Source organism: Amphibalanus amphitrite, unplaced genomic scaffold (assembly GCF_019059575.1).
Source record: "Amphibalanus amphitrite isolate SeventyFive unplaced genomic scaffold, NRLGWU_Aamphi_draft 000317F_arrow, whole genome shotgun sequence".
Taxonomy (NCBI): domain Eukaryota; kingdom Metazoa; phylum Arthropoda; class Thecostraca; order Balanomorpha; family Balanidae; genus Amphibalanus; species Amphibalanus amphitrite.
In genome coordinates, this window is record NW_024881812.1 from 63,744 (window position 1) to 80,238 (window position 16,495).

General features: G+C 46.4%; 1 protein-coding gene across 2 annotated transcripts; it reads left to right on the forward strand.

The window, feature by feature from the left end:
* The first annotated feature begins 1,779 nt into the window (after positions 1–1,779).
* On the forward strand, positions 1,780–12,635 carry LOC122388302 (putative neutral sphingomyelinase). 2 transcript variants are annotated; one of them, XM_043379258.1, is made up of 8 exons: positions 1,780–1,955; positions 5,172–5,345; positions 8,307–8,490; positions 8,684–8,902; positions 9,147–9,378; positions 9,701–9,807; positions 10,151–10,328; positions 10,521–12,635. In XM_043379258.1, the coding sequence occupies exons 1-8, from the start codon at positions 1,918–1,920 to the stop codon at positions 10,709–10,711; spliced, it is 1,323 nt and encodes a 440-aa protein (XP_043235193.1). In that variant the 5' UTR covers positions 1,780–1,917; the 3' UTR covers positions 10,712–12,635. The 2 variants fall into 2 exon arrangements, with proteins under 2 accessions (XP_043235193.1, XP_043235194.1); XM_043379259.1 differs by lacking the exon at positions 1,780–1,955 and adding an exon at positions 2,971–2,987.
* The last annotated feature ends 3,860 nt before the right edge of the window (positions 12,636–16,495 follow it).

Consider the following 16,495-nt stretch of genomic DNA (forward strand, 5'->3'; position numbering starts at 1 on the left):
CTTTCAGAAAGCGCGTTCTCTCGGCCTTCATTTACACTGGAGATAATAGGTGGACAACCAGCACCATTTCAGAGTTATTTTATTTACAGAAGCGGTTTTGCATCAAAGTCCCTGCCGTAAGTGTTGTGTCTATGCCTGCCGCTGGATATTCGGCATCAGGGATATATAGTTGCGGATGTAAAATAAGAAGCGATGCCAAAATTAGATCAACCAGGAAAGCGACTCTGCTAAATTCAATTCTATCCATTTTCTCACAAATACGCCTATGCTTTACTACGCGGATAATATGCTATTTCTATTTACTGGTAAAGACTCAATTTATAATTTAAGCCTTTTGATAGCTACTTGATTATACATTGAATAACACATTATAATGATTATATTTTGACACAATGTAATAATATAAAGTGTCAATTTATAATAATAGAATTTGAAACATTGGTTAATTTTTAATGTGAACGATATGTACCGTACGCAACTGTTCAAAAGCAGCACACGCATCAATCAGCTGACGCCACATTCCCGGTGGCGCTGCTCACGGTGCACGCCTGGCACTTCTCAGCGAGTGTCCCGCGCATGCGCATTTTCAAACAAACTAGCATCAATATGACGTAAAATTATTTCTTATCACAGGATTTGCAATGATTTTTTTTAGTGTACAATGATAGTTAATGAAATTAAATAGTTCATCTAGTTTTTGATTTAAGATTTAAAAAAATCGACTTAACTTAGAATGACGAAACTCTATTGAAAATAGACGTCGTTTGCTGCTGAAAGGCTGTTCAAGGTCGCAAATCATCACCCTGCACACGGCATCTGCACAGTGAATACTCATGCCTAGTTTTTGTTAGATTTCCATTCTTTAATTAGTAAATTTTAAAGTACACTGATTTTCATCTAAATATATTTAGTTATAAGAAAGTAGCGAAGAATGTACTTGATCTCTAAACGCTAAATATCCATTTTTCAATCATTTTAAATTAGTCCCCGTATTCCTTTTCAGGAATCCATAAAATACGCGGTAGTTGCAAAACCAGCGCAGAAGTTCGTTCATAAGAGCGAATTCGAGCGTATCGCGTTTGAGAAATTAAACCTTACTGACATGTGAATTGAGCACAAAAGCAAATTCAAGGCCATATAAAGCAAATTGTGCTCTCACTCGACCCCCACCGGACACGATTTGGTAGCCGAGGTCTGTGACGTCAGCCGGGCGTGAAGTTTTCCCTTCACCATAGGCTTCACACACAAACCGGCCGAAGTTCATGCCAGGATAGCCCGGCTTGAAAGTGCAAAAATGATTAAATTTTGCCCTCAATAGATTCATTGCTTCATTTTATAACTAAAAACGTCCGTTATTAGGACTCAATGAAGGTAAAAAGTACTCAAAATCGAAGTTCAAGAAGATGCTGTCCGAGCACAATCTGGTAACATCACGTGACCTATTTTAAGCAGAATGTATATAATTCAAGGATGTTATTACACGATTGCTGCCTCAAACATCATAAATAATACGCTTGTAACATTTATTGCTTCTGTTTAAGTCATAACATTGCAAAACGCAAAGTTTATCATGGAAGTCACGTGACCAAAGGTATAGCAGGGGTTGGGACAAGCACTGAAAGGATTTCAAGTTTTTTAATTAAATTATATAAGTTTCATGATGAAATTGAAAGAATGTATTTTTTCCTAATGAAATACAAATTTCCGTATGTAAAATATTTTCCTTATGGGCGAAATTCTCCATAAAAGAAATGTCAGTGACGTCACCAGGGCTTTACTGGGCTTTACTCAAAACATCGGACCTACCAAGGCCCTAAATACACCTACCTAGGTATCTTGCTCTCACTTTTGTGGGATCATGTTTTGCTGATAGAGATTTTCTGTTGGCTCTCATTTTACTGAACTTTACCATTTAAGATGAAGTCACAAGTCAAAGCAGTTACACTGAATTGCTGGTGAGATATTCATAATAATATCCAGTAATTTGTGGTGACTGGTATGCTTTATCGACTTGTCAAGATAAATCATACCGGCTGAGATTGAGATGAGAGGATGATAAATCATACCGTCTGATAGGATGATTAATTTACAAATAATAACGTTTATTCAGTCATTGCATGGTACATCTGTAGCAACTGAAACAGATACACTGCGATTAAATGATCTGTTCTTGTCTTCCACCAACCAAACCCATCTGTATCCATCCTCCATTTCAATTTCCTGGGCAGTGTTCACGGGCACCGCACACTGCTGCGTGTGGTGTGTGCAGTGCGTACAGCAGGCGTGGGGGTAGGGGATGGGTAGGCGACTCTGATGTCACGGCTGTGTGCAGTGGACGGTCCGCTGTGGCCAGTCCCGACCGGCCACAGCGATCGCTGTGTCAGTGTGCGGTGACGGAAGGCTGACGTAGGGACGCAGTGGGCGGAGCTTGGAGGCTGTGTGCGGTCCGACTGCACACAGGGCCCGTGAACAGCCCTCAGGCTGGCAAGTGGTGGTGGTTGCCCTAAACCATTGGCAAGGGCAAGTCAAAGTTATCTTTGACCCAGAGTACAAAGTATGGCAAGCTAGTGCACTAGTGTGGTCAGCTTTAATGTGGTGTGATGCAGCATTTTTGTGTATTTATTTACTTTAGGAGTTTAAGGACCGATCACCAATTTACTTTTGGTGTGATCCCCAAGGAAGAAGCAAATCACATGATATCCTTTGACCTCTTGATTTCATATCTGATAATTATTCATGGCACAAACAAGATTCAAAGCACCAGTACAATATGGAAAGTAACATCAAATGGCTCATGGCGAAGCAGTGCAATGCCGAAGGCAATGCCTTAGGAGAGATTATAGGCTACGTTAAGTCAAATATTTCTAGGTTAAGTGGTTTTGTATTTGGCTTCAGGCCAGGCTTGCACAACCACTTAGCCTAAAATTATATTTGACTTACCATAGCTTGCAAGCTATTCATGTGATTAACTTCTTCATTATCCACAGGTAGGCAAAAATCAGTAGGTCAGGTTAGGTATGGTTGGGTTATGTGTCTTTTTTAATATTTTGGTGACATGTAAGCATCATATCTCGATTTAGGATGTCAAAAAATGGAAGAATGTGTAAAATTTATGTTTGAAAAGTGAGTCAGTCCTAAAGTGCCTATTTATCCATTTTTGTGGGTGGTGCAGGCCCTTAGTGCCACTCTGCTGAAGCATTGCAATTATGCTGACTCAACACTACTTGAAAAAATGATGCTCATTGCATGCATTATATAATAAGGTTGTCCAGAGAAGAATAAATATTTTCAATTTTGTCCTATCAAAATTACCAGTTGATAGGTTTTTTTTCTGTAGCTTATGTTCTGGGTCTTGTTCAAGCTGGTCCTGCTAGGTTGGTGCTGGCTGTTGTGGATTGGTCACTGTAGGTGGTGTGTCTCATTGGCCCTGTTGTCTTGCCGTGCAGTCTGGACTTGAACTTCAACTTAGAAACTTCAACAAGAATTTAGTTTGAGGAATTGAGCTCTGCACTTGGGCAGAAACACCTTCGGCATCTCACACTGCCTGAAACCTGCTTTGTTAGCTGCTGGCTGGCAGGAGGGAATAAATTCCTGCCTGATTTACCATGATTAGGCGCATTAGGCTACAGCTTCTGAAGCTGCAGCGCTGAGAGATTGACAACATTTACTCTGGCTTAGATCATTGGTTCAAACTAAAAGGCTACATGTCCTGAAATGATAATGTTGTTTCTGACCATAAGCAAAGTGGAGACAAAAGCAGAAACACACATAGTGGCAAAGGGTCACCAGAGCCAGCCAAAATTGAGGATGATTCATCCTGATCTTTGCGACCGATGCACTCCCACCCCCCCCCCCCCCGGCCCCCCCCCCAACTTGATTACAACACGCTGGTAAAGTTTTGTCGATGCGATCCGAAAGCTCTGACCATAGACCTCTGTATACACAGGTCTATGCTCTGACCAAAACAATTTCGTGTTGGGTGAAGTCCTTATTAACCCACGAGCCGCTGGGGGAGGGGGAGCATGAAGTCGCCCCCTTACGTTTTGTGGAATATCTTCGAAACGTGATAAGCTACGAAGGTGAAATTTAATATAGCTACAAATGAATACCTAGGCAACATTTGAGGACAGTTTGGTGGTTGTAACACTTAAGATGACGTCACAGTGACGTCATAAAGTTTTGTTGTTTTCCTATATGGACCGTTTCTGATGTCGCTGAGCATAAAACCCAATTGTAAATGAACTAGACAGGTACCTGCTGTCATCCTAAAACATCTAAGTTTACTTCAAATTTGTTCCTAACCAATAATCAGTCCTTTATATTCGGTCTCAAATAACGGATATACTGTGAGGAAACTGAGTCCCAAATCTATAATGTGACTTCTGACGTCACTGTGACGTCATTTTAAGTGGGATCGACACCAAATTTGGACACAAGCTTGGTTAGGTATTCAGGGAGAGGTGTGCAAAGTTTCGCTTCTCCATCTCTTCGCGTTGCGACGATATCGTCGCAGATGTAAATGGGGGGGGGGAACTATATGCCCCCCCCCCCCCCCCAGTGGCCGACGGGTGGCGCGGAGGCCGAGCGGCCGCCGGTTTAACTTGTCACCCAATGGCTATAATATATTCGACGACAGGCAAATAATTCATTCTTTTTTACCCGCCGGCCGTCCAACTGGACTCGATGGCGTTAGATGCCGATAATGAGAGTTTCCGCCCGGGCGCGGCGCTTGAGTTGCAATTTGCACCCTACTGACATTGGCCGGTCACCATTTGCGACATAGTCCGGGGAGTTCCTAGTTGTCAATATTTTACTAGAAGGGTATCGTTGAACCCAGAAAAGAATATCGCAACGCATGAGCCACAAACCCGTGTACTTATTTCCTAATTCTGTTTTGTTTTACCAATTCTAACTAATGCCTAAACTTTTTGTCTGAGAAGGCTGGTCGTCCTCAGAGCTGGCGCCTCTCGCAATCTGGTATAACGGTATTGGTAATGTCTGAAGTGGAAGCAACATTTTAAAAGTAATCATTACAACCCTCTGTCAATTTGTATCAATTACCTTGGGCTATGCCAGTTGCTCTTGTGAACCTGATTAGTGATTATCATGCTGCTGTAGCTCACAATGTCTGTCAAGTTTTGCAGTATTTTGATGACATGCTACTCCTCTAGGGGCGTACCTGTCGTGGCACGTGACAGGAAGGCTCGAATGGAGGCAATCGCAGAGTGGCTGTCCTCCGCGGACTACGACTTTGTCTTCTTGGAGGAAGTTTGGCTCAAGTCTGACTATGCACTCATCAGAGATAAAACAGAGAAGACATACCCATTTGCTCACTATTTTTACAGGTAAGATTAAATAATCTAGCCGGCACTTTGATCTGTCGTTAATTAGGTGTCTTTTGTGTGCGGTTTACCAATTACGCACTGCTTTGCTTGATTTCTGACAGATGGCAATGTCATGTCTGCAGTGCATCAATATTTAGGGCTTCCATGTTAGCCCGCGCCCTGGTGGGGTCTGTTTATAACGCGAGCTGGTGGGGGGGGGGGGGGGGGGGGCTATTTTTTGCCCCCCCCCTCGTATCTCCGAAACTACTGGACGGATCCGCAAAATTCAAACGGCGTTCGAAAGGCCTGTCAAATTTGTCGGGGGAAACCAAATTTCATTGACCTCGGGGTCACTGATGACGTCACAGGTCAGGTCAAAGATGAAATGTTTCACCGTTCACGGGTCTTCTAGGGAATGCGCTGTAACACCGAGGAAAACGCATTTTGTCGAGAATCAGCGATAGGGCGTCAGTTGCCTACTATGCGTTTCAGACCCTGTGGAACAGTCCTTTTCGGCTATTTCTCGTTGTATATGCGTTTGATTTTAACCAAACTTTGGCATTGGTAGTTTGAGATCCCTACCTAATTTTTATCGATATGGTCTATTAACGAAAAATGAAAAATAAAGGCACTTGTCATTGACTGATAATGTTAAGGTCGTCAGAGCCCTGCTTAGAGGCTGACACAGGCTGGACGCTGTCTCCCCTCTGATTGGTCGAGACGCACTAGCACACTGCGGCTTGGCTCCGCCCACTTGCGGTCCAGCCTCGGGTCATGTCGGCGGCAGTCGCAGTCCGGCCGGCCGGCGTGCGGGCCGCGCACGCAGCGCAGCGGAGTGGAGCACTTGTTTGCATGTCATGAACTTTTAATAAGTTGTTCTGCGACAAATAAGGACGGAGGAAGAAAGAGAAAGGAAAAGGAGACAAAGTGACAATGAGACGAACGGTAAACGTTGGCTAGTGGACAACAAACAATATGCATATAGCCGCTAGAGCAGAGACAGGAGACGAAGACGATAGACCAGAGACAAGTGACGAAGATAGAGATTAGGCTATAGACGAGAGATAATATACTATAAACGTATAGACGAGAAACTGACAAGGGGGAGTGAAGGACGGGAGATCATGAACTCTCGATATTGCATATCTACATTTTCAGATTGAGTCATCCTATATTTTCCCTGTTTTATTGTTTTTCGGGCCTAAGATCTATCAACAACATTCTGAAAGCATTGTGGAAATGTCACAGAAAGATTTACCTATTATTTTCACCCCCCCAAAAAATTATTCTTTTAAACAAGAAAAAAAAACGAAATACCTACAAGTATCTATGTGGATATCTTCAATTAAATAAGGCCGTTGAATGCAAAGACAGTCCGGTGAATTCTGTCCCGTTACTCCTTAAATGCACAATAGCCTGTAGGAAAACGGCTGCGGAGAGGCTCGCTATAAATTATTGAAAATAAGATTATTTTAAGTCTGCATAGGGAATAACATTCTGTAGGTAGGAGTGCTTATTGTTTTATACATACACCGTCGCGATCTGCATTGAATTCTTCATCCTTATTCTCTCCGCGTGAGATACGACATTTACAATATTCACGCAATGATGCCTGCGTTAGCGTGTGTGTGTCTCGTTCCAGTCCGCCAGAGCTCCGCACCGCTCTGACCCCGAGCGGCGAATGACCGGTCCCGGTGTCGCGGCACAGTGGGCGGAGCTTAGCTGCGGCGCAACAGCTGACGCTGCAACGCCATGCTAGCCTCTACCACGGTGCAGAGTTTTCCGATCAATTTTTACCATTACAAGTCAACGACAAGTGCCTTTCATTTTGACATTTTGTTAAAAGACCATATTAGTAAAAATTAGGTAGGCCCTTGAAACATATTGTGTCAAAGTTTGGTTGAAATCAAGCGTATAGGTAACGAGAAAGGGCCAAAAAGGACTGTTCCAGAGGGTCTGAAATGCGTAGTAGTAGATATGTTGCTATTAGAAGTCACTGACAATACCAGGTCAGGTCACAGGTCAGGTCACCAAGGGTCACAGGTCAGGTCACATGAGCCCAACTTTACTAAGGTTGTGTGGTGCATGTTTTATGGCCAATTTTTCATTTCCAACTCAATGGTGTTGGTTATAAGACTATCAGGTACGGCTTAGGTCACTTTCTGGTGAAGTTCAGGTCAAGGTCAGGTCAAGGTCAGGTCAAAAAAGGTCAAATTTTAAAGTTGATAGTTTTGCATAAAATGGGTATTGATTCGATGCAGCTCGTCACGGGGAGTCTAATGGTGGTCTTTGTTTTGCGCTACGGGCTCTAGAATGGCTAAAAATTGAGTTTGAAAATTTGACGTCATCAATTTCGAACAGTTTTTTCGCTATAACTTCGCCAAAAAAAGAGTTATCAATCTCAAATTTGGTATGTAGATGGAAGGCGGTAAGGACTATCACATATATTCCGGTTTTTGCGAAGTTCAAAAAACTTTTTGGATTTTTCGATCATTATATCCAAAAAAATATTTTTTGATTTTTTGGGGTCAAAATCCAAAAATTTCAAAAATCCGAGATAGCAGTTTTGTAGCCCTGTCAATTCTACAGCTTTTATGTCCTTATCATTTTTCTGTATTTGCAAATCTATAGGCCTGACAGCTCTCCCCGCGAAACCCTTTTTTGGGTCGAAAACGGCAGAACATGACGTCACTCTGACGTCATTTCCGGCCAATCTATCATAGCCTTTGGAAAAATTTTTGGTCACCATATGTAAAATTGATGTCCGGGAGGGTACTGAAAGTTTGGTGACGATCGGCGCAGCGGTTCTGAAGATATATCGAAAAGTCTGGAGGGGGGGGGGGGCAAAAAATAGCCCCCCCCCCCCCCCACCAGGTCGCGGGTTAGCACTACCTACTTCATAAATCTTACAGACATGCACATATATAGATAACCAAAGGCTAGCCCCCCAGCTGACACCACCCCTCCCCTCCTCCGTAACAGCGGAGTCATCGGCTCGGGCACGTGCGTGCTGTCTCGCCACCCGCTCTCCACCAGCCTCTACCACCGCAGTCCGGTGAACGGGTTCGCACACATGGTCCACCACGGCGACTGGTTCGGCGGAAAAGGAGTCGGCTTATGTCAGGCGCACTGTCGAGGACTCGTCATCAACCTGTATATCACACATGTGAGTGGCTATGGTATACGTAGACCTTTTCAGCTTACTTTGCGGCCGGGAGTCTGGGTTTATCGTGCACTGCTTGGCAGGATAGCGTTTGAGCATTCATTAATGCTTGTTGGTGACCATATGGTTTGTCGTTGTTTTACACTGGATTCACGGCGTTTCCCTGTTTCTCACTGTCTCGCCCTCTGCCTTTCAGCTGCACGCCAACTACAACAAGGCGCGGGACGTGTACAGCTGCCACCGTCTGGTGCAGAGTTTCGACTGCGCCCAGTTCGTGCGCATGACCTCGGCCGGCGCCGACCTGATCCTGTTCGCCGGCGACTTCAACTCGAACCCTGACGAGCTGCCTTACAAGGTCATCACTCACTGCGCCGGCCTCAAGGACGCCTACTATCTAGACAGCGAGACCACCAAGGTACTGACTTTAATGTCTAAAGTTGGCTTTATAACTAGAAGTGATGAAGCTACATAAAGCTACGAATGAAGCTACTTGCGGAAAATTGTATAATTCGAGTGCCAGTTTTCCACGCCCTGTCCTGCTCAAATTGACTGTAAGCAATATTATTATATTTATATGATATATTTACAAACTCCACAAATCTGCTGCTTTTTACAAACTACACAGTCTTTACTTTATTTCATGAACCTCAATCCGACAGGAGCCACCCGAGGAGGCCACGTGCGAGGCGCCCAAGAACAGCTACACGTCGCGCCACTCAGCGCTGGAGCACGGCGAGCGGATCGACTTCATCTTCGTGGGGACGCGCGGCCCGACTCGGCTGGAGGACGTCAGCTACTGCCAGCCGCTGCCGGAGCTGGTGGCCGGCTGTCAGCACGGCTACTCGGACCACGAGGCGGTGGCCGTCTCCCTGAGACTGGTCACAGACTCGGGTGAGCCGCTAGGAGCGGAAGAGGTTGGGTGGGGAGCCACTGGGGTGGTTCGAGGGGAGGGACTGGTCGTATTGGATGAGGGTACGACCGTGACTGGTCTGAGTCAGCTGCTGGAACTGGCCATGGCAGTGTTTGAGAACGGAATAGGTTAGGCGATGACATTGCTGTAATGCCGGAAAGTCGCATTTTCGCTGTTGACGATAACTCTTAACGACAAGTGATCCTTCGTGTCATTTTGCGTTCAAGGTTTCCTTTTTTATTGTGTTCGTCCCTTATGCTGATCTGACCTACCGCTGACTGTGGTGCATCGGCCGGTCCGCAGGCGAGGGTGAAAAGTGGGTGTTTCATCCGTGCGATTACCGAGACAGCGTGCTGCGAGAGTCCCTGGTCGAGTGTGAGACCTACCTCAAATCGCTGCACATTGATCAGGTGAGAGGGCGAAGGGATGGGTACACAGCGCGTGAGTGAATTGATTCTTAAACGCCGCCTTTTCGTGCCTCGTCCCTGCTTGAGCACAGATGGCAGCACGGTACCACATAAAGCCTAAGCTGCCCGTCCCATCCATCTCAGTTATCCAAATAGCGGTGTTTTTATTGTAGGCCACTAACTCTTACCCCCCCCCCTCGGTTAGAAATTCCACGCGTTGGTATAACTTCTGTCGGCTGCGACTCCCCCCCCCCCCCTCGAATCTCTTCCGCTTCTCGATCAAATATTCCACATTGTGGTATCGATGCTACCAACTACATAGTCTGACTATCTCCCCCTCCGTCAGATATTCCACGTGGTGGTCTCTGTGCTTCTTCTGGCCGTCCTGGTCGCCACTCTCGGCTGGCCGGTGCTGCACGGATGGGGCCAGGGTCTGCTGCGTCTGCTCGTCTCGCTGCTGTTCGGGTACACCCTGTTCATGGCCACCGTTTGGAACCGGATCGAACGCGCCGGCATTGTCGCAGGTAAGGGGTCGGGGATGCGGCTTCTGTTTTGTTGTATGCGGTGCCACTGCCTCAGGTAAGGGGCTGGTGTTGGTGGCTGTTGGTATGTTGAACGTGCCGGAATTGTCTTATTTGAATATCGGCGACGGAAATAACAGCCATGGGCTATAGTATGGGCCCAGATAAAACGGCCGCTCCCTCCCCTCTCCCCAGGTATGTGTGACCTGCGCGTGGCGCTCCACCGGAGCTCAGACTCATCCCCTACTACCCCCCTGCCGCCGGACGACAACCGAAAACTCTCCGTGAGCGGCGAGCTGCCCGGCGTGTGTCTGGAACAGCCGCGTCGCAGTCTGACGGGCGAGAGCGCCGCCCCGGAGAGGTCGGCCGCCAATGGCGACCTCTAGCCAGCGGCGACCCGGCGGCGCCCGGTAGGTGACACTCGGGGACCTCTGGTATCGAGCTGATGACATCTGAGTGACACTCAGTGAGCCTGAGTGACACCAGGGAACGTGGCAACATTTAGCTGAGCTTTGGACGACCTACGGTTACTTCTCACTTATTCCAGTTGATCTAGCCAATTGCGTTGACCTTTATTGGACCCCAGGTGAGATGTTAACCCCGGGTGACCTCTGACCGACCCTGGATGACCTCTGACGGACCAGGTGACCTCTGACCTCCGGTCGCTAACGGTGGAGCTGACAAAAGTCCGGATGTTCTTGCGAAATAATAGCAGCAGAAGTGGTGAAAAAAATATAGGGAGGTCGGTGCGCGGAGGATAGCACGCTGTGTGGCCGCTGGGAACGTGATCTAAACTGTGATGAGTGTTTTGGTGATTCCGCTTCTGGGGGGTGAAGGGGCCACTAGGGATTATCGGAAATGTGTATCGTTTGGTGTATATCTGCCCTCTGATATTTGGGACCCGCCTGACTTACTTCATTTAGGTGGTAGCATTCTATACCCGTTATCTGATCTTGATCAGTTCGATGTATATTGATAGCTTGAATCCCACAATGTCTTACAATCGTAGATGACGTTGCGCCAAATTAGGTTGGTTGTGGGAGGGTTTACAGTGAGTGCATGGGTGCGATAAAGCCACATGCCGCGTATCACTTATTCCAGCTGTTTGTATACACCAGTAGCTCCAATTGTCAGCGCCAGTAACTCCCATTGATGGCGAGTTTACAGTCGAAATATGCCTGTAGAATCGCAGATGACAATACTTAAGGAAGAGCAAGCCTAACACGTTCCTGCATTCTTGAATTGATTTATTGATATGACCTTTTGTCGTTTTTTTCTTTTGATGGCTTACAAAAAACAGCATTCAGGTTTTTCGTAAACAATGCTTATACGCTTAATTTCTTTCGGAGCCGTGTGCTCTGCAATATCCAGTGAATGAGTTTCGCTTCTTTCCCACCGCGTTTTGCTTTTTCTCACTTCTCACTGAAATCAGAATACCTACTTACATTGACATTGGTAAAAATCAATTTTGTTTTCTTCGTTCATTTTCAAAAACATTTGCCATACCTCGGTACATTACTGATGCGGCTCGCTGTGCAGTGCTGTCTATTTTGAATTGCAATTAACCATAGAAATGAGTTAGGTAACTAACAAAGCATGTTTCTTGATGTTCTTTTCAGCTAGTGAGTATTGCATGCTTATTGTAGGGTTTGTTATGACATCATATAGCTATATATAGGGACCAAAAGGGATCAAATATCTGGGAACATATGAATGCTCCGGTACTATTTAATTTGCGGTCCGGCCAAGCCGCAATCTATTTATTCCAGTGTTTATGTTGGTTGTATTTTGTTGGATGTGAACGTTGTTAGGGTATTATTATCCTTGTGTGCTGTCATTAAATGTATGCCATATTTCAAAGGTTCAACTGGTGTTCAGAATAAAGCCATTTTGTTGGGTTATTGCGTGACAGTATCACGTCATCATAGCAATCGAACGATATATAAGGCCTGCAATAGGTATAGGAAGGTTTAGTGACCTTTGTGACATGGTTCCGTCACAATGGTAGGCTGCGTTACGCGTCGTGACGTGGCCTCTATCGCCAGTTTGCTTATTGAGGGTGTGAGGCTCTGGACCTGGTGTCTGATGTAGATGAGATATCAACGCCGCGCGTTTGACGATATATTTGCATTTTGCGATTATTTGCCACCACAAAATCCCACGTTGCGATATAACAAGATGTTGATTAAAAGGATGGTGTTGATTTTTGTACGATGAATTTGAGGATTGCTCTGCAAGCTAAATCAAACTAACTTGCAGCATGTGATTTTCTCGTCTATGATCATTGAAAAATACATTTGCAAATTGATTGCCAGTAGTTTTTACAAACATTAGCACCATGGTTTTATGGAGGGAGGTCAGTTGCACGCTAAGCAGAGCTTGTTTGTGAGACCATTCACCACTTTTGACCAATGACCATGCAGTAATTTCCAGAAGCTGACAATCCTTTAGGGGATAAGTGGGGCTTTATGGTTAGTTTCCAACCGGCTTACGAAAGTTTTCCGGCTTTGGATTTTGTTTGTGTGTTTTGTTGGGTTAGGCCCTTTCTGGTAAGACCATTTCAGAGCCGGGAGGATGATAGGAATTAGGGGGAGACATTGGACAGGGCAGGTACCCTAGAGAGTCACCGGGGCTGAGCCCGTCCCAATGGACAGGTCGACCAGCCCCCCCCCCCCCCCCCCCCCCCAAGTACTCTCTGCACCCGGCTACGGGTGTGCTCCCCTGCTCCAAGGGAGCAGCCCGCATGAGATAAAGTTGCCTGTCCAGCCCGGAGTGAGGGTTGCGGCGTGAAGGAGAAGGATTTGAACATCCTGAGGATGGAAACGCCGGACGAGGGTGATCCGGCTTCGCAGGTTATTTGCAACACTTAACCTCTTCCGGCCAGCAGTTTCTCCCACGAATCATAAGACATTGACACCTTATATATAGGTTCTTCGCCGGCCATTTCAGATCACTTATAGATCGTGACGATCTTGGGTGGTCACAAAGCCAGTGAGCTAGAGCCAGTCAGCTGTTGCCATCGCTCCACCCACAATCAGGCCTGTGACCTAGACCGAACGCGGATCTGGCCCTCAACAAGGGCGGGGAGGGGAGGGGATCGCCAGGACGTATCGCCGTACCTCCCCCTACCCAGCTGCCGGGTTTTCGTTGGTTTAGCCGGCCGGTCAGCCCAGCTGGCCTGGCGGACATTCCAGCGTGGGAAAACCCCGGTCGGTCGGATCACCAGCTGCTCGGCAGTCCCTGTAGTGGCCTGTAGTGACGTCATACATGTGTGACGACATATGTAGGTGTGCCGTGTGTGCGGACCGGTGATACGATAGCGCTGGAGAGTGCTCTGATATTGGGGCAGACCCAAGGGCAGACCCATGGCGACTAAAACCAAGGCCCTATATACTAAAACGCTTAGCCATGACACGTTGACTTATCGTGAGCCTTTTCAGATCGCAACATACTCGGACGCTAGGACACCCCTGACCCCACTTATACTGTTTCAACAACTCTGCAAAAATGGGAGGACAAATATTCGCTATTTTTGTAATTTCGTTCATGTATCAATATCAATGTTTCTTTTCCATGACGGTCTTCGCCAAGTGACGTCAACTGGTAGCTAAAATAGTATATTTAACTATAAGCTATACCGAACAAACATGTGACAGTGAAGAAACAGTGACCGGGCCAGCTTATCTGAGGCTGCCCAAGGGGGAATTGTGGACTCATGTCCCTGGCAGGGTTCATGAGACCAAAGACAAGGCCTCTGGTTCGAGCCGGACGATGCTGCAGTGAGTTAACGGCGGCTGTGCGCCGGTGCAATGGTTGGATTACAACTTTGACGGGCGAGTGATTAGCCGCCTCATTGAACGGCCATGGCCAGCTCAGAGTCCTGACCTATCATCGTATTCGTTAGATTTCTGATTTCGAGCAGTCGCCTTGGCGGCCCTCAGAAGAAACTAGAAAGCCTTCCAGTGACCCTCCAAGAGCTACAAGCCACGGTGGAGAGGTTTGCTGGAATTATGAAGTGCATGGTGCGCCATTTGCGCCAGCGGCCCCAAATCTGTGTCCGGATACGAGGCGAGGCGACACAGTCGAAAATCCGTGTGGGGTAAGGAAGGATGGGGTAATTTGGCCGGCAGTATAATTTGGCCGCCCCCACCTTTACGAATTACGATATCTGACAAAAGTGAAGAAAATAATTCTAGCCTCTATTTATGTGTCATTGGTGGACAGGACGACCGCCCCTCCCCCCCCCCCCCATTGGTGTCATTGGTGTCATTGGTGGAGCAAATCCGTGGAAAATTTTCAATAATTTCCCCTTCGTAATTTTCTTCAAAATCAATAAAACATGAATTTGATTAGAAAATGGCAACTTTTACTTCCGTTTGAAAAGTTGTATAGCATTTAGAATTCGGGCTGTAGACAAATTTTATTTTCGAATAATATATGGCATTCAACATTGCAAAACCCTGGGCATCTTTCCCCACTCTCCCCTACCCACAGGGGCGGAGAATTGTCATGATCCCAGGGGGTGCTTTTCTAGCACCTGGCGAATGGAATCGTCGAACTCTTGCGTAGAAAAGCACATATAGAGACGTTTTCCCAGCAGCATCACTCTCCTCGCGACATACGTTGTGTCTCAGACGTAACTTGCACCCCTGGAGCACTTTTATATGGTGACTTTTGAATTTCAGGGGGTGCTTGAGCACCCCCAAAACCCCTAACTCTCCACCCCTGCGGCTACCCAATTTTGGCCCTTGCATTTAGGGGGGGGGGGTCACGGAAACCCTCGGTTTTTCGCTAATAACTCACGCAAAAAGCGACCAATCGCGACGAAACTTTCAGTACCAGCTGTCCTCGAGTTGATCAATTTTACATCTACCCTGATATTTTATGACTTTTACCAAATGACCTTTGATCTGTCAATCTGTGACCTGTTTCTCGATACCATTTCAGGTCGGAATCGTGATTTGGCGTATGTTAGCGCACATTTTCCGCGCGTTTCCAGGCTTTTCTTGTAGTTTTTAACGTTCCAACATGTGAAATGAAGTTTTGAATGTGGAGTTTAGCATTTGAAGTCGAACTTAGCACCAATTGGAACATGAAGTTTTGGTGCCTAATGTAACATGTTACGAATCTGTCAGTGGTGGTTGACTGTGCGTAGCAGGCAGGACGCCTACTGGCTGACCTGACCTGATCCGATCTTCCCAAGTGCATGAATACATCATCTCTAGTCAGAACTAGCATGAAATTTGTTATCAGGACCCGCAACACCCCCAAAACAACCTCATTTTACGGAGCTCCAACAGGTCCTGATTTTTCCGACTTTTGGGTCATTAACCTGACCTAGAAGGTCAACGAATTACCTTATACCTTAAAATTGGATATCATCTGCTTTCTCTCATCATGGGCAACACGCTTGCTTTTTCCGCGAAGCTCTAGCTCGATCAGAGGCCGAACGGCACGGGGTCCAATGGACCCCTCCCCCTCCCCATACGTTAGACGCTAACCTAGTGCTATGCCTCATGAAAAGTTGAATGCTCAAAGCAAATGCATAGTTATTACTTGTGACGTGGTGAAGTTTCTCCGAAGTGGATCCGTTGCAGCCATATCATACATGAAAGCCATTCATGACCCTAGCATCAAGCTAATTCGACATATCGGCGAATTTGCTTGAAAGTGATGAGATTCAAGGATAAACTGGACTTGCGCCAGTCGCCACTGCTTGTACCAAAACTGCACACAGTAGTAGTTCGTACGTGAATAATGTATTTCATGCGTCTGCGCGGCATTCACACCACATTATGAAGATGACTCCCATCGTTCACAGATAATTGAAAGCAACGCCCTCTCCACTGCATGTCCACTGGCTCTGTGTTTCGGCCCATACTATCCAGATCGATCCACGGTTATCTCTGCGCAAACAGATCTCTGCCAGAATGCCCTGTCGGAACCTCCGCGACTCCCCAGCTACCGTATTAGTTCGCAGTGGCATTCCTACAGATGGCGTCATCACGAACAGCATGACACATTTAATATTGTTAATTCACGCTATTATGATCGCTCATTCAAAGACAACGCAGACGGTGTTTCATCACCCACGCCGACGTTCAGGCTTTGAGTAGGCAACACGGCTGCATAAACCATTACAAAACCATCCAAACGTAACACTCGCTGTC